This window comes from Lepus europaeus, chromosome 18 (genome assembly GCF_033115175.1).
Source record: "Lepus europaeus isolate LE1 chromosome 18, mLepTim1.pri, whole genome shotgun sequence".
In the NCBI taxonomy this organism is placed as follows: Eukaryota; Metazoa; Chordata; class Mammalia; order Lagomorpha; family Leporidae; genus Lepus; species Lepus europaeus.
This window is the reverse complement of record NC_084844.1, coordinates 13,618,654-13,643,015: the sequence shown is the minus strand read 5'-3', so window position 1 is coordinate 13,643,015 and position 24,362 is coordinate 13,618,654. Positions and strand designations below refer to the sequence as shown.

Here is a 24,362-nt window from a genome sequence, read left to right as displayed (position 1 = left end):
CTAGAGTGGATTTCAAATAATTTTTTGCAGTAAAATAAACTTCTTCTAATGCAGCTTTTCCACAAGCTTTTTGAAGTGCTCTTGCACGTTTCTGTGGGAGAAGCAAACCCATGGAACAGAGGTCGCCTAGGAGCTTACTTCTGGGGAGCAGCTGCCACTGCAGGATGCCTGGGGACCCAACTTTAACTTTTACGTTAATAATCACATGGCAGCAGGGGTCCGACCTGGGAGTTACAATGCCTGCATCTCACACAGGAGTAGCTGGTTTGATGCTGGCCTCCTGCTCCCGACTCCAGCTTCCTGCTAATACAGACCCTGCGAGGGTCTGTGACTGGGCTCCGTGGCTGGGTTCCTGCCACCTCCACAGGAGCCCTGCATTGAGCTCCCAGCTCCCAGCTTTGGTGTTGGCCCAGCCCCTGCTGCTGTGGGCATCTGGAGTAAACCAGCAGCTGGGCACTCTCCTCTGGGTCAGCCCATCTGTTTCTCACATCAATTCAAAAACAAAAAAACCTTCCATCTTAACCTCCTATAAAAATATTTTTAAAAATAAATATTCATTTAAAGTTAGGGAGGTAGGACAGAACTCGAAGATCATAGATCACTGGCATCGGACAGACCCAGCCTCTTCGCCTGCACAAGGAGAGAAACCCCAAATGTAGCAGTGCCCTCGTGTTGCCATCCAGCTGAGTCAACCTCTCCGCATCCCGTGGATCCGAAGAGCGGCTTGAGAAGAGAATTCTGCCGGGTGTTGGTAGTCACGCCCCTGCGGGCGCTGAGTGAACATTAGCTTCCTTGGCTACCAGACACTGGATTGAAAGCTAATGGACAAAATGACCCGGCAACTCCTCTGGGAGCTGCAGGTATTGGGGAAATGAGACGTCTGAGAGCTCACAGTGCGAAGAGGCTGGGTTCTCTGTGTATTTACCCAACACCCAGAGCGGGGGCTCTCTCCACCAGGCCCGCTTGAGACGCTTTCAAGTTCTAGGTCATTTCTTCCCCGCAGCAAGCCCAGGGGGGCAGGTGCTACCATCACCGCTGCCTCCCGGATGAGGAGTGGAGACACAGGGACACAGGGAGGGTCGGCGCGTGGCCCACCCTCACAAAGCACTGGGTCTTAGAGTCGGGATTGAAAACCAAGTGGCCACTAACCCCACTGGTTCTCAAAGTGGGCTCCCTAGACCAGCAGCATCAGCGTCACCCTGACACTTGTTACAAATGCTAATTCTCAGGCCTGACCCCAGGCCCACAGAGGTGGGGTCCAGCCAGCTCTCCAGGGCAGGCTCTGACACATGCCTGGAAAATCACACCTACACCGTGCCCGGGAGGGAACCAGAGACAGCCACCTGTTCTGAAATCCCGAAGTCCACACACACCCACCATCCCTGCGTGTGCTCCATTGTCCCAAAGACCAGGCTGCCCCCCAGCCCAGCTGAGACCCCGGGGCCCTCTGAGCGATAATGCTCCTGGCATCACACACCTGTGCGCGTTGGGCGCTTGTCTGTCCTCATCCGAGTGAAACAGGCAACATGAACCGTGACTAAGGGGACAGAAACAATCGATGCCTGGCAGTGCCTCTGTGCGTTCATTAACACCTTGGCCACAGTCGCCTCTCAACCCTCACACTCCCGGGACCGCTGCCCTCGCACCACCGCCGGCGCTTCCAAGGAGGGGTTGCTCATCTCCAACGGGACCCCTGGCAGGCTCGGATCCCGGGTAGAGCTTGGATGGGCACGAGACCCTTTCCCAGGAACCCTTTCACAAATAACAAGGCCTTGGGGAGGTCGACTTTGTACCCTGTAACCGCAGGTTCGTGCCCGGGTCAATTCTGGGGTGAGGGGAGGTGGTGAGTAGCACTGTGTAGAGCAGAAGTAGATCTGGGGGGGGCCAGGGCAGAGCCCCTCAGGACATTATATGGGTTCAACCTATAAGCTACTTGGTCAAAACAAATGAATGTTAGCGTTTGGGTATTAAACCCAAATATCAAATGCAAAACTCCCATGCAAATGAGCAGATGTTGTTATTTTTGAGTCAAGGGCTTAGGTTATTTTCATATTGGAACGGCAACCCTGCCCCAGGGCTGGGAGTGCACCTGCCCTTGGCGAAGCGGTGGTACAAGTGGGGCCAGACAGGCCCGCGTGCTCCCCTGGCAGGTGGTTTGGGACTCCTAACCCCCTTGGCTTATCTGCTGGGCCCCTGGGTGTGCTGGCATCTCAAGTTAAAACCAGAAAGATGTATCTGTGACTTCCTGCATTCCCAGGCCCGTCCCTAAAATCCTGTGGTGAGATGTCCAGTGGAAGATTCACTTCCGCAGGCCGGGAATTTGATGGCGCGGTGAAGACACCAATTGGAACTCCTGCATCTCACGTCCCATATCAGAGTCCCTGGGTTTGAACCTCAGCTCCGCTTCCAATTCCAGTTTCCTGTCAGTGTGTACCCTGAGAGGCAGGTGTGTGGAGCTCAAATACGTGGGTCCCTGCACCCGTGGGGAGCCACAGATTGAGGTCTAGGCTCCTGTGTTTGGCCTGGCCCAGCCCTGGCTCTTGTAGGCATTTGTGGGGAGTAAACCAGGGGATGGAAGCTCTCTATTTGTCTCTGTCCCTTTGCCTGTCAAGTAAATGAGTAGATGAATATCTTTTTTTTAAAGATTTATTTTATTTATTTGACAGAATTATAGAGAGAGGTAGAGATAGAGAGAGAGAGGTCTTCCATCCGCTGGTTCACTCCCCAGAGGGCTGCAACGGCCAGAGCTGTGCCGATCCAAAGCCAGGAGCTGGGAGCTTCTTCTGGGTCTCCCACGTGGGTGCAGGGGCCTAAGGACCTGGGCCATCTGCTACTGCTTTCCCAGGCCATAGCAGAGAGCTGGATAGGAAGAGGAGCAGCCAGGACTAGAACCGGCACCTGTATGGAATGCCAGCATAGCAGGCCAGGGCTTTAACCCACTGCACCACAGCGCCGGCCCTGATGAATATCTTTTTTATTTTATTTTTATTTTTAGATTTATTTATTTATTTGACAGGTAGAGTTACAGACAGTGAGAGAGAGAGACAGAGAGAAAGGTCTTCCTTCCATTGGTTCACCCCCCAAATGGCCACTACGGCTGGAACTGCGCTGATCTGAAAACAGGAGCCAGGAGTTTCTTCCTGGTCTCCCAAGTGGGTGCGGGGGCCCAAGCACGTGGGCCATCCTTCACTGCACTCCCGGGCCACAGCAGAGAGCTGGACTGAAGGAGAAGCAACCGGGACTAGAACTGGCGCCCATATGGGATTCGGGCGCCGCAGCCGGAGGATTAACCTCGTGTGCCACGGCGCTAGCCCCCCTGATGAATATCTTTAAAAGAGATGAGTTTTGCCTTGTCCATCCAGGTCAGCTTCTCTAAAATCCTCTCCAGGTGTCCAAAAGGAGTCTTAACTGTTGAGAAAGGTCTTTTTACCTCTCCCCGGCTGGCTCCCTACTGCACCTCACCTGCTGCCGTTATTAGGAATCCCTCCACCTCTCCAGCCCAGGGGCTTGGAGGCTTCTTTCTTTGTTTTGCACTTGATCGTTCTGACCCAGAACTTAATGAAAGGCCGGCGACGTGGCTCAATAGGCTAATCCTCTGCCTGTGGTGCCAGCACCCCGGGTTCTAGTCCCGGTTGGGGCGCCAGATTCTGTCCCGGTTGCCCCTCTTCCAGTCCAGCTCTCTTCTGTGGCCCGGGAGTGTAGTGGAGGATGGCCCAAGTGTTTGGGCCCTGCACCCACATGGGGGACCAGGAGAAGCACCTGGCTCCTGCCTTCAGATCAGCACGGTGCGCCGGCCGCAGAGTGCTGGCCACAGTGGCCATTGGAGGGTGAACCAACGGCAAAGAAAGACCTTTCTCTCTGTCTCTCTCTCTCACTGTCCACTCTGCCTGTCAAAAAATAAAATAAAATAAAGAAGAACTTAATGAAGACACAGGGTGTGTAACAGAAGCACCTAGAAGTCCCTTCTCTGCCACTGCAAGTCTGCTTATTTCTTCACACACACACACACACACACATACATTTAATTACTTTCATCTGGGTCAGGCTGAAACCAGAAGCCTGGAATACTATCGGGTCTTCTATGTGGATGGCGAGGGCCCAAGCACTTGAGCCATCATCTGCTGCCTCTCACAATAAACCTGCAGGAAGCTGGATTGGAAGTGGAGAAGGCAGCCTTGAACCAGCACTCTGATATGGGCGTAAGGATCCCCAGTGGCAGCCTAGCCACTGCACCACAGCCTCCACCCACTCCATGCCTCTTCTGCTTTGCTGATCAGAGAACAGCACTGCCTTCTTCTCTCCAGTGGGAAATAATACAATGAAAAGAATGGGCCTAGCGGCGTCAGAGATGCGTTGACTTGGGCAAGTGACCCCCCTCCAGCCTCAGCTTCCCCACTTGCAGAATGGGGACAATCCGTGGGAGTGTTCAGAAGATCAATGAGATGACACAGGTAAAGGCAGCCCAGCTCCTGGCACACAGGGCTGTATGGCTCTTCTCTGGAACCCTGTCTCACTGAAGCTGGTGTCCCCTCCCTGCCTCCGTCTGCAGCCTAAACGTCCAAGGACAAGTGTCACATTCTTACAAATAAGCACAAAGTGCCCTGCGTTGTTTCTTCCTCCAGTCACCGTCAATGTCACGTCTCTCTTCATCTTCATCAAAGTTACTAAATGCTTGTTAGCTCTTTCTGCCTCCTGCCTCTTCTCAACCGGGCCATCTGCTATGGAGACGATCGATTATCAAGGAATTCATAGCCCATATCAGCTCTCACACGCGCCCTGGAGACCTGTGTGCACTAGCAAGTGGCCAACAGCACCTCCTTCTCTGCCTTCCTCCACCTCTCCATGCAGGTGAACCCTCCACCCTCTCCCCAGCCACGGCACCTGCTTCTGCCTTTTCCATGACCATTTCTTATGGATGCCTCCCAAACCAACACCCCCACTTCTAACATTGCACATTGCCAGCTGCCTGTGGGCTGTCCCCAGCAAGGATCCTACAGGTGCACCAAGCCGGAAAGGGCTGTCCGGAACTTGAACGTCCTGCCCCGACCCCTGTTATCACTTCCCCAGGGTTGGCATATCTAAGAACTCCCCACAAACACCGTAACTCATAGCAACAGAAATTCATGCTCTCGTAGTTGTGGGATGCCTGGAATCGGGGTGCTGACAGAGCTGCAGTCCCTCTGAAGCTGCTCGGGAAGAATCCTTGCTGGCCTCTTGCGCTTCTGGGGGCCCTAGGATACTGCAGGCCTCGCCCCTGGCTTCGTATCTCCTGCCTCTGTGTCTCTGATGCCTTCTCTCCTCCCAGGAACACGGGCCCATCCTGACGCTAGATTCAGCCGGAACGCCTCTGCCCACAGCTCTCTCAGGCAGAGATTCCCTTCCTAAATCTTAATCCAACATCTCAAACCCTACCCCTGGATGATTATTCCACGTGGGCAGGCAGCTTTATCACAGCCTGACCACTGGCGGTCTCCGGGGCCGGCTCGCCATGCTGTTTCACCGAGATGCCAACAGGAGACCGTCCCAGTAGCCCCCCACCCTGGGAACGGCCCAGGGCACAGGCATCCCACTTACTCAGAGATGGAGAGATGGAGCAGGGAGATCACTTTCTGACCCTGCACTTGCCACAACTACATGCATACTCTCCCCTAAAGCTGCTGACACCTTTCCCAGAGCGAGGGTGAGTCCACCTCACTGTGGGAGCGGACAAGAAGTGGGCAGCCCTCAGAGAACTGCACTTGAACCCGCTCCAAGAAGAGAGATCGAGGGAATGTGCTCTCCACAGCAGTCATTTGGGAACACAGGATGCTTCAAGTTCCCTTTGTCCCCCAACAACTGGAGGGAAGGACTCAAATGCCCAGAGCAACCGAATGCCATGGTGGCACCCGGAGTCACAGGCCCTGCTGCCCACATGCTGTGTGCCCCTTCCTGTCCGTGTGGGAGGGACCTGTTTGTAGGATGGGCTCTCACTCCCCGGATCACTCCCTCCAGCCATCCCAGGGTGCCTGGAGGTGAGACTGTCCCTGAGATGCCATCACAGAGTCCATGACCTCCCTGGAGAAAAAGCAGAGATGTTTCCCCCTGGCTTTGAAGCTGTGAGGCTGCTGCCATGTGGCTAGGAACCGAAGGAGGCCTCTGGGAGCCGAGAGTGACCCTGGAGGACCACCAAGTAGACAAAGGGGCCTCAATCCTCCCACCACAAGGGTTGAATCCTGGCCAGCCACCGGAGAGCTTGGCAGAACACCCTCAGCTGAGCCTCAGCTGGGACTGGAACCTTGGCCAACACTGGCATTTCAGCCTGCTGAGTCTTGAGCCAAGGATCCAGCTAACCTGGGCCTCCTGGCCCGAGGACTGACAGACAGTGAGGTGGTTGCTCTAAGATGCTAAGTTTGGCAGCAATAAAAAACACACCTCCTGCCCTTTGCCCTGCTTCCCCTCCCACGTGGCTCTCGTCCGAGCAAAGCATCACTCCCCACACCTCTTGGACCTCCAGAGAAGGGGACACTTGGACTTTCTGACCTAGCACCTCCACCTGTGATATCACCTGCTTTGTCAATCAATGGCATTGGCGACGGTTACTAGTAACTGACGCCAATAAGCTTGTCATCTCCACGCAGCAGCCTGCACCTGGCCCACAGACAGGAAGTGTGATGATTCAGTAGAAAAAAAGGGTCTGGGAGAGTGAAATAGACTTTAGCTCAAACCCCAGCTCTTCTTCTCGCAAGCTGTGTGATGCTGGGAAAATTCCTACATCCCTCCGAACCCCGGCCCCTCATCCATAAAACGGAGACAGTCCCCTTCCACCTTGTAGCTGGGGAAGTGGGGATTGAGATAATGAAAGTTCAAGGCCAGGCGGCGTCTGGCAGAACCCACGGCACCCCCTCCGTGAAACTCCCCTTGGCAAAGGAGGAGAAAACGGGGCCGGGGGTGGGGCAGATCCTCCACGTGCAAGGTGCACTGCCAGGGGCAGGACACCTGACTGCTCCTTGCCTTGTGCTGTGAGGAGCTATCCAGGCACTGCCCTGTTTGCCAGGTGCTCTTTCCCCTCCCCTGCTCTCTTAGCTTCTCCTAGACCTCCTGCCAGCTTCGTACCCGGAAACAAGAACTCTGCCAGGTCTCCGTGAACTTCTTCCCTCCTAGACCCCCTGGCTTCATGCCTGCTGGTTCACTCGGCCACATCACAGCAGCCGAAGTGCAGGGTAGCTCAGAGCAGCACCAAGCGGCAGAAGCTGGGAGCCATGCTGTGGACCTTGCTTATAGACAGAAGCGCGGGGCAGTGAATCCAGGGGCCCTGTCCCGGTGCCCACTGGACACCAGGGAGTCACTCCTACCCCTTCCCACCTCCCCTCTCCAGCACTGGGCTAACTCTATCTCCAGAATCCTCTTTCTCATGAAAGTCTCTCTTAGAGTTGCCACTTGGCAGGGAGAACACAGCCGCGAATCACACAGCATTCACTTTCTTCCGTGCGGGGTTCATTTTGCCCCAGCCCCCTAAAAACAGAGTCAGGGGCTTGAACCTTTGGGGAAATCAAGCAGAACGCAGCCCCCCTCCTCTCTCCTCTTTGCTTCCTAGCTTGGATCCTCCAAGCCAGAAGAATCGTACTAGTGTTGCTGCCACCTGCTCCCGTCACCAGCTCCCTTCGAATTCATTTCCTGAGTTTCTTTAACTGGCTTCCAGACCCAGCAGAATCCTCTTAGTGGAAAATGACCATCAGGTACCAGTAAGCTCTCCAGCTCCTGAAAGAGCATGCCCGGCTGGTTCCTGCTGAACGTCTCCACGCACCTACGTGCAGCGTTTGGAAGTGGTGGGAGGATGTGCAGCTGGGAAGAAGAATGCCAGGAAGGAGGAGAGGCGTCTGGGCCTCTGCAGAGGTAATGAGCAGACAGCAGCCCTCCCAGGTCCAGTGTCGGGAAATGAAAGCGGCCTATGCAGCGCAGACTCTCCAACTCACGACAGACGTGCTTTGGAAAAGAGGAAAGAGCTATTTTTGGTCCGGTGATTGATTAGGGTTGCTATGGCAATAAGAAACACTTATGAGAACAAAACTTGTGGGTAAGCAAATCAAAGTCTTAACGAGAAAGGGTCAGATGCACTGGGAACTTTGTTGTTGGTTTCTGGGTGGTGCTCACCCCCTTGCTGCTATGGCCACATCTGCATGGCGGGGGGGGGGGGGGGGGAGGGCCGGGGGCTGCAGCAAAGGGGGCCCTGGGAGAGGAGCCGGAGGCTCTCCAGGGCGCGGCGCTTCAGAAGCACGGAGTGGCAACAACTTCTGGAAGAATGTGCACCGTTCGCTTTGAAGATTGTCATTTTTATCATCAAAGGATACCAGGCTCCCACAGCACCTAGCCTACAGCAAAAGCCTAAGCTGTCCCAGGTTACAAGGTAGAATAAAAATAGTATTCTCTATCACAGCGTGTCTCCGAAGCCTACTTAATGATGCTTCATCTGCCAGGCTGGTTAAAAACAGAGTCCAGGCTGCGCTCCTGATGCCCCGTGTGCAGGAAGCTGGTGGAGTTCTGGTGCCTACCCCCAAACTCAGGCATGGATTCTTTCCTTCTTTCTTTTAAAAATAGCTTTATTCACTTACCTTGCAAACCATCCATTTCAAGGACAAGTTAATGATTCTTAGGACATTCACGGAGCCATGCAACCAGTGCCACAATCTATTTGTCAAACATTTTTGTGACCCCCAAGGAGGGCCGGTTCCTGGTAGCCATCACTTCCCTGTTTTTACCCCTCCCAACACCAATCACCCTGTAAGCAGCCAAACATCTACTTTCTGTCTCTTTGGGTTTCTCTTCTAGACATTTTATAGAAATGGACTCGCTGACGACGCAGTCATGTGCGTCTGGCTTCTTTCAGGCAGCAGAATGCGTCCAAGGCTCCTCCACGCTGTAGCCTGTATCTGCACTCCACTCCTTTTCCTTGCAGAGTAATATTCCATTGCACGGATGTACAAACTGCATTCATGGGGGGGGGGGTGGACATGTGTTTCTGCTTGTTGGCCACTATGAAGGATGCTGGCTGCCATGGGCATTCTTGCCCACGTCTTTGCATGGACATCTGTTTCCATCTCTGTTATCTTTCTCCCTAAAGCAGACTTGGGGATCACACAGTAACTCTGTTCAACCTGAGAAACGCCGGATGGCCGTGCCCGTTCCCAGGAGCAGCACATGAGGGTTCTGAGTTCTTCACATCCACACTCGTGCTCGGCGCGGCCCAGATGTTTCTTAACCCTGGGGAGTTCTGGCCTTGCTTTGGGTCAAAGTGATCAAGGGAATCACGGTCAATGTTCTCCGTGTGTAGGTCGGGGCAGGCCTGGCCCAACACTGAGCCAGGGATGCCTCAGGGCTTCTACTGTTTCCTGTCAACAGTATTCGATACATACAAACTCCTCCATTAACTCATTGCTTCTCACACAGTCACCTAAGCTAAAGCTATCCACAGCCTCATCTCACACACAAAGGGAGAGGCACACAGGGTCCAGCAGTAGGCCCAATGTCACGCAGAATGTGCAGCAAATGTGCAAAAGAACTGGGGGGAAGAGACCAACGCCTTCTCACAGGGAACAGCGGGAGAAACCACAGGGCCTTTCACTTTCCGAGATACACATCTTTGTAAGGATTGGATTTTGCAACAAACATCGACCTTTTTTTTTTAAAGATTCGTTCTTGGGGCCTGCACTGTGGCACAGTGGGTTAACACACTGGACTGAAGAGCTGGCAACCCATATGGGTGCCGGTTCTAGTGCCGGCTACTCCTCTTCTGATCCAGCTTTCTGCTATGGCTTGGGAAAGCAGTAGAAGATGGCCCAGGTCCTTGGGCCCCTGCACCTGTTTGGGGGACCCAGAAGAAGCTCCTGGCTTCTGGCTTCAGATTGGCACAGCTCCGGCCATTGCAGCCATCTGTGGAGTGAACCAAGGGATGGAAGACCCCTTTCTCTCTCTCTCTCTCTCTCTGCCTCTCCTCTGTGTAACTCCGACTTTCAAATAAATAAAATAAATCTTTAAAAAAAGAAAGATTTGTTCTTTATTTGAAAGACAGTGAGAGCCAGAGATCAATCTTCCATCCACTGGTTCACTCCCCAGATGGCCATAATGGCCAATGTTGGGCCAGGATGAAGTCAGGAACCTGGAACTCCATCTGGGTCTCCCACCTGGTTGCAGGGGCCCAAGCACTTGGGCCATCTTCCACTGTTTCCCCAGATCCATCAGCAGGGAGCTGCATTGGAAGTGGAGCAGCCAGGACTGGAACTGGCCCTCATGTGAGATCCAGCATGGCAGGCAGCAGCTGCACCCACTGTGCTACAACACCAGCTCCCAAACATCTACCTTTCAGTATACAGCAACATTTAATGACAAAGTAAATGAGTTCATCAATGATACCCTCAAACCCCAATGTATTATCTCTAAAAGACATCACAGGATTTTCCAAAAATTGTTATAATTTTGGTGCATTCTAACCTAAAAAGGTGCATATTGAAAAGAAGAGCACCAGGCAGGTGGAAGGGTTCCAAGTCCCACAAGTCTGGGAATCGCGATTTCACACGGCTCCTGTCTCACCCAGCAAAGAGCTCCAAGAAGTTCACGGACAGTGGAGTTAAATCCTAAGCGGATTTCCCATGAGCCTTTCGAAGTTCTCCTGTCACACTTTATTCAGACTTTTCCAATAGGGCAGGATCTGGGAGGTGATACAGCTCAGTAGGTTCCAAGCTGCTTTTAAATAGCATCTGAGTTCTTTCTTTAAATAAAATATTGCACAGGGACATCATGGCCACTGAGGCATGTCCAGGGAACGTCCAGGGCTCAGGGACGGACACTTTGAAAACCATTCAGGAAGAAGACCTCTGAGCCCAAGAGCTGGGAGCTTTATTCCTGGTCACCAGCCCAAATCTTCCCATGTCTGAGAATAGGGTCTTTGCCAGGAGGCTTAAAATCAAAGTTTAATGGAAGAGTTGAGAAGCTGGCTTGGGGTGGATGAAGTATTTAGAGGCTTTTAAAAGATCATTTCCTTTTAGCTTTTAGCTGGAGCTCAACGTGTCCTCTCTCGCCATCTTGTTCCGAGAGCCGGCAACACGTTCCCTGCCATCAGTGAACATGAAACCCCACACGGCCCTGACCTTCCCTCTAATGGAGCTCCCTGGAGGGTGACATGGAGTCTCTGGAACCATATTGTGCACTCTCTATTAAATGTACTCCATTTAATAGGATGCACTGGAGATGGGATCAGAAAGAAAACCGGATTTGCAAATGTTTCCTCTTTTCACCCACAGGAGACGCACATCCAGAATGTGGCACAGTGCTGGTGACAGCAGGTGTGGAGTTTAGAGTTTGTTGCCTTTCAGGACCCCGGGGGCGGCGGATGGCAGAAAGGAGCACAGAAAAGCCCGTGTTGCTTGTAACACAGGGGACTAGATGGTGAACCTGGACACGTGGGCGCTCTGCACCGAGACCCTAGGGTACATTCCAATTTTCGCTTCATTAGGAAGAAAATTTTTAATTAATTCGTAATTTTCATTTTATGTGAAAAGGAGAGAGATAGAGACAGACAGACAGACAGACACACACACGAGAGAGACAGAGAGAGAGAGAGAGAGAGACAGAGAGAGAGACCTTCCAGCAACTGGTTTACTCCCCAAATGCCCACAGCAGCCAGGGACGGGCCAAGCCAAAGTCAGGAGCCCAAATCTCCAACTGAGCCTCCCACAGGGGAGGCAGGAAACGAAATACTTGAGCCGTCACCTGCTGCCTCCCGGGGTACACACCATCTGGAAGCCGGACCAGGAAGCGGAGCAGGGACACTTGAGCCCAGGACTCCTGCATGGGCCGCAGGGGTCCCCGGGAAGAGGAGCAGCCAGGACCTGAAGCAGCCAATTCCTCACCGCAATTCCAAGAAGCGGAATGTCCAGGTGCCCGCCTTCCGCTGACTGGCTCAGTCACCATGCAGGCAAAGAAGCAAAGGCAATCATGACACCCATCTGGGTTCTCGTCACCGTTGTGGGTTTTGAGGGCCCCCTCTGACCTGACACACAGCTGGAGGGGGTAGCTGGGGGGAAATGCGGCGTGAAGATAGCTCCAGAAGAGATGCAGAAAAAAGAGGAGGATTTTAAAGCAAAGAGAAGTGGAGGGAGAAAGAGAATTGCATGTGCCCCAAGGGAAGAGGATGAATCAGAGAACTTCCCAAAGCTCTGCCGCACAGGAAGAGGACGGGGCCAGGCAGCACGGTGGGCTCGGAGAGGGAAGTGGAGGAGGGTGTGGAAGGCAGAGCCTTGAGCTACAGCCGGAAGACTGCTGTATTCCAGCTCATGGCAAGGAAACGCACGTCGGCCCCTCTGCCTCCCACCAGCCTGCACCCTGCATGGGGGCTTCTGTTCATTCACTCGTCGATGGAACCCCCTCCCATCCTCTGCCAGGCCGGGTACCAGCAACTCGCTGGAGAAGCAAGGCTGGGAGGGAGCCGGAGCCCAATACATGAATGAGCGCACATGTTCTGAATGGGGGAGGATTGGCGACCGGTGCTTCTAGGAAAATCGAGCAGAGGAATGAAATTCAGGCTCGTGCAGTCTCGGGCTGGACTTGTCAAGGCAGAAATAGGCAGAGGATGCTCATGGATACTGATAGCTGCACGCGATAAAGGCCAGGCAAGAATTTAAAGAGACAGGCAGACCACATAAAACGAGAAGGAAACGCCAGTCAGTGAAGGAGCGAGCAAAGCACGGGGTGACTCCCCGGGTAGGGGCAGGCGTACGGCCAGGCAGGGAGTGGCCAGAGGGCAGGCATTCCTGGTTCACAACTGTCACAACTCTCCCCTCAGAGCCAGCCAGGCACATTCCCCTTTCATGTCCACAAAACCAGTGTTAAAATTCTGAACTGAAAAGCTGGGAAGTGGAGCGCATGGTAGTGATTGAACGGTCAAAGGACGGGGCAATTCTGCATTCCCTTAATTGCACCGTTGCCGTGAGTGGAGCCACGGCCACAGGTATTTTAGTTTTGCAGAACGAAACCTCCCCCGCAGCACTGTTCCAGCCGACTCCTCCGAGGTCACCGATCGGAACCGAGCACGATTCCACGGGCATCGGCCAAGTGCAGAAAAGCCCCATTTTTCAGTACCACAAGCGGAAAACCCACAATGCGGAAAAGGATTTCCTAGGAAAATCTTCTGAGCATTCCTTTAAAAAAATAACTTCTCTGTGACGATTTCCCTCTGCAAAGGTTCTCTGAGTGGTGTTAAAAAAAGAAAAAACCAACAATTGAAACATCTCCTTGTGGCAGAGAAATGTGCTTTATCTTCTGCTTCCTTTTGAAAATGGATGAATTAATTTTCTCTGAAGTACAAAGCAGAGCTCGGGAGCGGTGAGGGCATGTGGAAACGGGGTAACCTGGGGCTGGTGCTGTGGCGCAGTGAGTTAACGCCCTGGCCTGAAGCGCCGGCATCCCATATGGGCGCCGGTTCTAATCCCGGCTGCTCCTCTTCCCATCCGGCTCTCTGCTATGGCCTGGGATAGCAGTAGAAGATACCCAAGTCCTTGGGCCTCTGCACCCATGTGGGAGACCTGGAAGAGGCTCCTGACTCCTGATCGGTGCAGCTCCGGCCATTGCAGCCATCTGGGGAGTGAACCATCAGATGGAAGACCCCTCTCTCTCTCCCTCTCTATTTGTGTAACTCTGACTTTTGAATAAATAAATAAATCTTTAAAAAAAAATGGGGAAACCTGATCACAAGGCAAGCTGGTGGCCCCCAGCTCCCACCCGCCAGGCCCTGGCTGGGTTGCTGAGATGGGGAGACAAGCCCCTGTCCCACACCAGAGCGACAGCACATCTGGGGATAAGCCGCTTTGCAATGGGCTCACCCATTCCACAGGTTTATTTTCTTTTGTTCTTTCTCTTGTTCCTGAGAGATGGATAGTGCTCCCATCTCCTCATCCACTCCCCAAACATCTGCACTGGTGGGGCTGGGCCAGGCTAAATTTGGGAGCTGGGGACACAGTCCAGGTCTCCCAACCGGATGAGGATAACAGGGATTCAACTGCGTGAGCCATCACAGCTCCCTTCCAGCTCTGCGTTAGCAGGAAGCTGGAATGCAGCGTGCAGCTGGGACTCGAACCCGGCACCCCCTGAGCCATCACCCTCTGCCTCCCGTGGTCTGGTGTCAGCGGGAGGCTGCATCAGAAGTGAGGCTGGGCATCAAACCCAGGCACTCCAAAGTGGGATGTGGGCATTTTAACTGCGTAGACCAATGCCTGCTTCGCTCTCCTGCCCCGCCCCGGCCCATTTTCCTACTGCAAACTCACCATCACCCCGATGTGCTGCTGCCTTCTCTTACAAGGCACTCACACGTTCAGTGTCCCTGATTCTTCCAAAACCAAAATATTTTCATTACTACTGGGCATTCTTCAAAAACCGTTGGTATATGAGTGACGGTCATCTTCAGGCACTACATTTAGTCCAATGAAATTTAACAGAAATAACGTTCACTTGAATAGAATTGATCCACCAGCACAGAACTCTCTGATGCCAAGAGAAACTTCTGGAATTCCCCTAAGTTTTAGATGACCAGCTCTGAAAGATCCAAGGTCCCTGGACAGACTTCCAGAGCTGGACATGTTGTGTACTACAGCTTCCTTTGGAAATTCCCAGTGTGTGTCAGGGTAGCAATGGCTCTGAGAAGTCCTGCATGAGGCAGGCTTCTAACTCTGTGTATTCCCCTAACTGGTAATTACAAACGGTGAGAGACTTTCCAGCTAAATTCTCTGTAACTCTGAAGATTTTTTTTAAAAAATAAAGATTGATTCATTTATTTGAAAGGCAGAGTTAGAGAGAATGAGGAAGAGAAACAGAGACGGAGAGAAATCTTCCACCCACTGGTTCACTCCCCAGAAGGCTGCAACAGTCAGGGCTTGGATTGGGCCAGGCTGAAGCCAGGAACCAAGAGCTTCATCTCAGTCTCCCATGTGGGTTCAAGGGTGTAAGTGCTTGCATCATCTTCCACTGCATTCCCAGGCCCATTAGCAGGGAGCTGGAATGGAAGTGGAGCAGCCAGGACTTGAACTGGCGCCCATATGGGATGCCAGTGTTGCAGGCACCATGATGCTCCCCTGAAGAGTTTTGAACTTGGCCATTCTCATTCTATTGCTGACATCAGTCCCACATCATGATCCATATCTCCATCACCTCTCCATGAAGGTGCTCTGACCCATGCCTCCATAACCTCATCATGAGGGTGCTCTGACCCATGTCTCCATCACCTCTTGGTGAGAGTGCTCTGACCCATGTCTCCATCACCTATTTGTGAGGGTGCTCTGACCCATGTCTCCATCACCTCATTGTGAGGGTGCTCTGACCCATGTCTCCATCACCTCTGCATGAGGGTGCTCTGACCCATGTCTCCATCACCTCATTGTGAGGGTGCTCTGACCCATGTCTCCATCACCTCTTCGTGAGGGTGCTCTGACCCATGTCTCCATAACCTCTTCATGAGGGTGCTCTGACCCATGCCTCCATCACCTCTTCGTGAGGGTGCTCTGACCCATGTCTCCATCACCTCTTCGTGAGGGTGCTCCAACCCATGCCTCCATCACCTCTTCGTGAGGGTGCTCTGACCCATGTCTCCATAACCTCTTCATGAGGGTGCTCTGACCCATGTCTCCATCACCTCTTCGTGAGGGTGCTCTGACCCATGTCTCCATCACCTCTTCGTGAGGGTGCTCCAACCCATGCCTCCATCACCTCATTGTGAGGGTGCTCCAACCCATGCCTCCATAACATCATCGTGAGGGTGCTCTGACCCATGCCTCCATCACCTCATTGTAAGGGTGCTCTACAGGCCTGTGCCTGGTTGCTGCCTTGCTCATCAGTGCCCTCAATGGGAAGACTGGCCTTGTCTCCAGTACGTTCCTGCTCACATGGCTCCCTGTAGAAAGGATGCTTCAGGGCCGGCCCTGTGGTGCAGTGGGTTAACTCCCTGGCCTGAAGCGCTGGCATCCCATATGGGCGCTGGTTGGAGACTGGCTGCTCCACTTCCAATCCAGCTCTCTGCTATGGCCTGAGAAAGCAGTAGACGATGGCCCAATGCCTTGGGCTACTGCACCCACGTGGGAGACCCAGGGGAAGCTCCTGGCTCCTGGCTGAGGACTGGCGCAGCTCTGGCCATTGCGGTCATTTGGGGAGTGAACCAGCAAATGGAAAACCTCTTTCTCTCTCTGCCTCTACTCTCCCTGTTATTCTGTCTTTCAAATAAATAAAATAAGTCTTTAAAAAATTTTTTGTGTACTGGGGCCGGGGTTGTATTAAGTCACTGTCTGCAGTGCTGGCATCCCATATGGGCACTAGTTCAAGTCCTGGCTGCTCCATTTATGATCCAGTTCCCTACTAATGCATCTGGGAAGGCAGCAGAAGGTGGCCCAAGTCCGTGGGCCCCTGCACTCATGTGGGAGACCCTGATGAAGCTCTTGGCTCCTGGATTCAGCTTGGTCCAACCCCAGCCTTTGTAAACATTTGGGAAGTGAACCAGTGGATGGAAGATCTCTCTCTCTCTTACTCTCCCTCTCTCTCTCTGTAACTCTGCCTTTCAAATAAATAAATCTTTCTTATAAAAAAACAACAACAATGTACCACCTTGGTTCTTTGGGGTTAGTTGTGATGTGAAGGTAAAAGCTATTTCCTAGCCAGCTGACCCGTCTCCATCATCCCAGAGAAAGGATGCTTGGGGGCCTTTGTTCCCTTAGCTTACGTAGCAGCTGCGATGGTTCTCTTATGGCCTTCCCAACAAGATCAGTCCTAGGGTTCTGACCCCAGTCTCCTAAGTCTGCAGTTACTGCTTTCTGTTGCCCTTCGGCTGGGGTGCAGAATAAAGGGGGAGGGGAAAACTTCAGAAAGAAAAGGAACAAAGATCTTCGGTCTAAACACACAGCACCCATCAGCTCCCTGGGTCACTGCGGAAGCTGACAAGGCCTACAGAGCGAGCGAAATTCCAATCCAAGGCGTCAGGAAAAGGCCTTGGTCTCCCTGGTGCCATTCCTGGGAAGATCAGCCAAATTCACCCCGGGTGGCTCCCAACAGAGACCCTCCTCCCTGGCTCGTCTAAACCAGGCTGAGCAACCCCACCTGTCCTGCTGGCTTCTCACCAGAGGTCACCTCACTCCTCCTGGTCGCTCAGTTTCCTCTCTCTGCCTTTCTCATCTAGATGATTAAATGGTTGGGTAGCAAGGCCCTTCTCTCTGCAGGCTGGCCCCCATTCTAACCAACAGAAAGGCACACCCCCGCTGCCACTGGGAACACCCCCACTGCCACTGGGCACACCCTCACTGCCATTGCTTCTTTTGTCGAGGGCAGGTGCTCAAAACATGGAACAGTGGGTTAAGCAGCTGGTCCAAGTCCTGGCTGCCCTGTACTGCCTGGCAGGCAGCAAAATGTTGGCCCAAGAACCTGGGTCCCTGCCCACCCATGTGGGAGACCCTGATGGAGTTCCTGGCTCCTGACTTCAGTCTGGCCCAGCCCCAGCCATTATGGCCATCTGGTGAGTGACACAACAGATGGAAGATCTCTCTCTCCCTCCCCTTCTCTCTCTGTCACTCTGTCAAATAGATCAATAGATATTTTAAAAAAAGATAGTCCAGCTCCCTGCTAATGTGCCTGGGAAAGCAGCAAAATATTCCTAAAGTGCTTGGGCCTCTGCATCCACACGGGGGACCCAGATGAAGCTCTTAGCTTTTGGTTTCAGCCTGGCCCAGCCCCAGCCATTGTGCCATTTGGTTAGCGAACCAGCAGATGGAAGATCTCTCTCCCTCTCTCTCTGTAACTCTGCCTTTCAAATACATACAAGTAAGAAAAAAGAAAGACGTGATGAAGAGGCAGGGCCATGGCAACAAAATACATACTCAAGTCATGCACTCCACGGCACTCGTCAGCGCACCGTAGCTCATGGTTTCAAATCCTACAAATGAGGAGAAAATCCTTTCTCCTGCATTACTGCCGAGGCTGCATTGCTTTGGCTCGGTTATGTTCATCTCCAAGTGCAGACTTTTTTAGCTCTAGAAAAACAAAATCCACTACTTTGGAAGGCAGCCAGCCTCCCAAGGCACCTTCCTTTGTGACTTGACAGACGTGAGAAGAACCTGCCGGTCCGAAGGCCTGGTTCATAGGCCTATGCTCTGGAAAACCGTCCTCGTGCTGTTCTTTGCAGACTGTATAATTAAGATTGTTTTCCCATAACCGAGCTAACGATATTTTTCCACTTCCTGGGCAAATGGCCTTTCCACAGAATTCCAGATACACACAGATGCTCACAGTGACGACACAACTCTTCTGTGTTGCATTAACTGTGGTACTGTCACAGCCCGAGATGACCCGAAACACAAAGTTGTCTTACGTGGGTGTGGTCACCAATGAGGGCAGTGCGGGGTCTCAGGAACGGGGTGGTCGGGCACAAGACGCAGGGGATCGCAGAGTGGGTGCGCTGCTGCTCTGGGCTAAGCCCACTGAGAGAGACGCTGCTGTGCAACGTGCAGGGCCCCAGGCAGGGCGTGGGGATCCCAGCTGGGTATCTGATGGGGAAGTTTTGCTTTTGGAAAGCAGCAAATGTGGAGCTTGGGATGAAAGGAAGTAGGGATGCAGAACTCCAAGCAAAGCCCTGGAAACAGGAAACAAGGTAAAGGCAATGGGAAGTTGCTCTGCTAGACCCTGGGGCAGACCCGCGGTCAGGGTCAGGCTGCTGGGGGCAGGGAGCGGAAGAACACGGCTGCGGCCACACAAGGGGGCAGCTTCAGAAAACACACCACGCGCCAGAGGATGCACCTGGAGCCAGACGGACACACAGAGAAAGCCAGACCCCTGATAGACACCAGGGAGAACAAAGGAAAAGCTGTCCTCTACCTGGGATGGGACACACAACTGAAGCAGTCCGGTGGGTTGTGGCTTCCCTACAGAGACTTAAAGCCAGAACTGGAGCTGCTGTTCAGAGCACAAGAGGCCTCCGTGTCCAGGTGGCCAGGACCCAGCCACAGCACTTGCTTACAGGGCCTGCGATGAGCACGCTATGAACTGTGGCCCCCAAAATTCATACTGGGGGGATCTGTAGGCAGCCCGAAGCCCCAAGGCAATGGTATTTGGAGGTGCGGTCTTTGGGAGGTGAGCAGGGTTAGTGGAGGCCATGAGGGTGGAGTTCTCCAGATAAGACCAGTGCTCTCGGCTTCCACCACATTATCACCTTTCCCCTGGATGGTTGCCAGCTCAAACACGAGACACCGCCTCTTAGCATAACCATGTTCCATATGCAATATTTAGGACACACTGACACAGAAGCTTCTCAACTTATGATGGAGCTACACCCCCAAGCCCGACCTAAGCGGAAAATATCATAAATCAAAAATGCATTCCAGACGCCCAACGTATTGAACATCACAGCCCTGCATCCCAAGCAAGGTTTCCATTGACTGTAATCAGGGATCGTCCTAACTGTCCCCCAGCACCATGGGACTGAACCTGCCTAAGACTCCTGTGTCCCGCTCCTGGGGACGGTAGCCGTGTCCTTCAAACTCAAGACTCAGGTCCAGACACCGAGCCGCTCCTTTCCTATTGCAACTGCTCATCTGTCTGGAGTCCCAAGAGCCATGCATTCTGCCCTCTGCTGTGACCCTCTGCCGCCAGCCCAGCAGACAGGTCTGGTGCCAGCCTGTCCCCTGGGGGGAGTCCACCCCGCTGCCCCCGCCTGCCTCCAGAAAACCCCAGACCTGCTGAGGACTCCGGGGCTCTGTGTGTCCTGCTATTTCCCACTAGATTGTGACCCCAAAGGGCAGCGATAATTGCTCATTGATGCCATCTAGCGTGATGCTTCAGATCTCACAGGCACTTGATAAATGACTGTTGACCTCGGAGTGAAAGACAGTAACTCAAAGGACTGCACTGCGGGACAATCTGCAGACAAGAGAATAAAAGCTATGGGGGCCAAGCAATACCCTGAGTCAGACGGAAGAGGGCGGACGCGAGACCGTGCAGCCATAACGACCTTCCTCTCCGTGTGTTTTGTCCCTAGATTTTCTCAAATAGAAGTCAAATAACCCGTGTCCCTGTAAAAGTCTGAATGGCGGGATTCGAACTGTGGGGGCAGAGACTCGGCAGAAGTCAAGTCCCTCGGAAATCCTCTGTGCCCCACGCCAAGGCTGGCACAGGAGCCCGGGGTGCCCAGTGATGGAGCTGGCCTGGAAGGCGTCCACTGGAGGACCGTGTAGGCACGGTGAGGTCCCATGGGGGTGACTTTGTCAGGAACCATGTTTTTCATTCTGCTTTCAGAATCTCTGCACTTTAAGACATACTCTTTCTTTTCGTTAACATTTATTTACTTATGTGAAAGTGACAGAGAGAGGGGGAAGGAAAGGAGGGGGAGGAGAAAGAGAGAACATCCATTCACTGATTCATTCCCCAAATGCTCACAAGGGCTGGGCCGGGGCAAAGGTAGGAGCCAGGAACTCCATCCAGGTCTTCTGCACGGGTGGTAGGAAACCAAGTCCTTGAGCCATCGCCTGCTGCCTCCCTGGTGCATTAGCAGGAAGCTGGATTAGAAGCAGAGGGAGGTCTCAATTCCAAGTATCCCAATCTGAGATACAGGTGTTCTGGATGGAGGCTTAACCTGATGTGCCACCGTGCCCACCTCTCTGTGTTCTTTAGAGATGAACACAATATCATTAAACAGGGTCAGGCATGTAGACTGGCGGTTAAGATGTCAGTTAGCACGCCTGCATCCCACAGTGTAGTGCCTGGGTTCAAAGCTCCACTCCAGATCCTAACTGTAGCTTCCTGCTGGCACAGATCCTGGGAGGCAATGTGATGGCTCACATAATCAATCAACCGATCTATCACCTATCATGGATGCATTCCTTCTGTTACTGAGTAACTCCAAGCACCCTGTACCTGCTGGGCCCCATGTTCGTGCCAAGGACACAATGAGTCACTTTCCTCCACCATACCTTCTTTCCTTTGGCTGTTTGGATTACAACCAAAAACTCAATGCTTATCACCAGTTCCAGCAAGCATTTTCTTGTTATAATAGCTTGGCCTGTGGACCACCGGGGAAAAGGACCCAAATCAAAATACCACAACATGATGTGACTGCAGGTACTCACTCCCCTCTGATGTGGAGTGATGACTTTAGGAGTTCTAAGGACAGGAAGAGGTGAAATGATTTTATTAAGCCACAGAGGCTGCCCACTGCAGAGCTCTGAGTGAAACAGTTTACAATCTTTTTAAGGTTCTCTAATAAAGGAGCAGGACACAGCCTGTGGGGATAGACCCCCCGCCCCCCATCCATGACTGCGGTCATCTCTTTATTATGTCGTTGCTAGAAACCGTTCTTCTAGTCTAGCGAACTATCACCAATAAGGCAGTGAAGCTATTTTAAAAATTACAAGTGAAAGTTAATTATGTAAAGTGACTATCAAGGCACTCTAAATTAACATTCATATTCTTGAACAAATGAGAACATTCAAATTATTGCATTATATATAACTATGTAATGGCCTGCATTTAAATATTTCTGATTCTGAATTATTCCCCTTTACAAAATTATTACTTTGATAAGATGAATACAAGGGATGCCCCGATTACTCCAGGGATCGCAGACAGAATATTTGAAAATTTAATTAAATGAAACTTACTGTGTACTCTGTTTCCAGGTGTTCATTTGGACAAGAGGAGGGGAAAGGAAAAAAAAAGAGAGAGAGAAAATGATGATTTAGACTATGCTTACCCACACACAACACAAAACCACAGTCCTACCAAATACTGGTGAATTATAATTACTACAAATGTGGCAAATAAACCTCCCAGAAATTAAACTTTCATCTACACTGAATGTCTCTCCACTGGCTCTGGCGCTCTTCAGGGGGAGACTTCTGCGGTTGCACGATGAGGCAGGAAGGCGAGATTCAATTAGCCTATAGGTTTGCGGCTAATTAAAATCCAAGGAGTTGGCATTATAAAAGCAGAATTAAAGACTCATAATTCCAGTCAAGCATGTCATTAACCACAAAGGCAATCTTTTAAGTGGAAAAGCAGATTTCATAGCCAATAAAAAGGGCCTCTTTTGATGTTGCTGGAGTGAGATCTCAACTTTGTATGTGTTCAGGGAAGAAACCAAACCATTCTACATTTTTTGGGGGTGGGGGTGCTGTTCCTAGTGCAGAGTTTGGTGTAGAGCATTTATTATCTTTGCCTTAAAGATCTCCTTATCATCTCTGATTAGGGCAGAGAAAGCCAACAGTCTTTTAAACAAATTAGAATTAAAACAAAAAACAATGGGGGTGGGGCTGTGAAGCAAAGTAGTCAAATTAAAGAAGTTGTTCACAGACAAATTACACCCCCAAATTTCTTGGAAGGTACTGGGGCATCAGGGGAGAATAAAGATAACAGACCCTCTAGAAACGTCACTAACAGATCTTCACTTGCTTCTCTACTACTTCTAGAAAAAGTATGGTGCACTGGCTGCCCCAGCTTAACCCAACCCCCACTTCCTCTATGCCTCCCGAGCCTCAGTGTGGGGACTGAGTGTCCAGGACATGGAACTATGAAAGCAAAAGGTAGGGGAGCTATCACAGGGTTCCCACATGGCCTTGCCTGGATGCTCAGCCCAAGTCTGTGATGCGCCACTACTGCTATGTCCAGGCACGCTGGCTGGACCAAAAACTCACCTGTGATGGTATAGGGATAATAGTTCCACGCCTTCTCTGTGACATAAAATATCTTGGGGACAACAGCTCTGGCCCAACTAGGAAGTTTGCTAGGAAGAAAAAAAAAGAAAGAAAGAAAAAGAAAATTAAAGTCCATTCACAGTTTCACCCTGTTACTTCACGTTTCTGGATTGCTATGGAAATTAGAGGAATTCTGAGCATCTCCTCCTCTTCGCTCCAGTATTTACCGTGGTTAACCGTTTCCTGTGCACATTCCCCGTGCTTGCAAAATGTGTCAAGGCAGAAGGTATAAAGGTGTGAAGGTGGGGGTCTCCCTGGGACCAGACACCAGTTCTCCTTGGTTGGGTTTGCAAGGACAAGAGAATTCAGCACCTGAGAGGTGCCATATTTGGATGGTTTGCCCAGCTTGGCCTCTGTCTCCCCAGAGTGGCAATAGTAGAATAAAGGGATATTTATGGGGGAGAGGGGACAAAAACTAGTATTAGAGACAGGCTTCAGCCTAGCAACTCATAGACATTTAAAAATATTTATTTATTGACTTATTTATTCAAAAGGCAAAGAGAGCGATATCCAGCATCCTCTGGGCCACTCCCACAGATGCCTGCAGCAGCCAAGGCTAGTCCAGGCTGAAGCCAGGAGCCAGGAACTCCAAGTGAGTCACCCAGGTGGGTGGAAGGAACTCAAGGCCTTGCAAGGTCATCATCTGCTGCCTCCCAGGGTGTGCATTAGCAGGAAGCTGGATCCGAACTGGAGGCAAAGCCTGAGCCCAGAAACTCTCTGATATGGGATGTGGACTTCCCAGGCAAGCCACTACCACAATGCCTGCCCCACGAGTGGCAATTTGAAAATGGACAAAAGCAATGAGGAATAGGAACTTAGATATAGGAAGAGGAATCGAATATAGTTCCTTGACCACTGTAGTGGGTTGAACTGTGTCCCCTCAAAAAGCTAAGTCCGTATCTTCACCTTATTTGAAAATAAAGTGCTGGCAGATGTAATTAAGTTCAGGATTTTAAGATGAAATCATCCTGGATTTAGGGTGTGCCCTAACTCTAGGGAACAGAAAGCAGAGGAAGGGATGGGTGGGGCCCAGAGACACACTCAGGGGAAGATGGAGGCAGAAATGGAGCAAAGCCGCTTCAAGGTCAGGAGCACCCAGGGTTGCTACAGGTGCCGTAAGCTGGGAGCCAGCGCTTCCAACACCTTGGTGGCCGACTTGTGGGCTCCAGACCACGACAGGATACAGTGGGGTTCAGTAAGGTGCCTGGTGTGTGGCGATTTGTTTCGGCGGCCCTAGGATGCTGACACAGCCACAGGGCCATCCCTTAGGGGCGAGGGTCTGCCAGGCCATCTGCAGAAAACCAATTCCCCAAAGGCACAGGTCCAAGGTCTTCTGTAAAGCCAATGCTAATGGAGTTTTGCTTTGCTTTCCTTCAAAGACAAACCCCATTGTGCAGCATGGGCCCAGAGAATTTCTTACATATTGTGCTTCAATATAAAACACTATCCATTCCTTACAGCTATCTGCAAGATTTCCTCTAGCACCACAGGGGTTCTGTCTCTCCAGAAGCTGCCATCTTGCTTCTTTCCAACACTGGTGCCTACAGGAGTTGTCTAGGAGGCGCATGTAGCTCAGACCCAGGAGACCACATGGACCCTGGACTGAGCCCCCTGGGCTGCAGG

General features: G+C 52.0%; 1 protein-coding gene across 1 annotated transcript in view; it reads right to left on the bottom strand.

Moving 5' to 3' along the window:
• PITPNC1 (phosphatidylinositol transfer protein cytoplasmic 1) overlaps positions 1–24,362 on the bottom strand; it is a 268,978-nt gene that overhangs the window by 97,038 nt on the left and 147,578 nt on the right. The window contains exons 3-4 of the mRNA XM_062175555.1: positions 22,680–22,768; positions 21,648–21,655 (exon numbers count right to left, since the gene is read on the bottom strand). Of these exons, the coding sequence (XP_062031539.1) occupies positions 21,648–21,655; positions 22,680–22,768 (97 nt within the window). The remainder of the gene's footprint in view (positions 1–21,647; positions 21,656–22,679; positions 22,769–24,362) is intronic.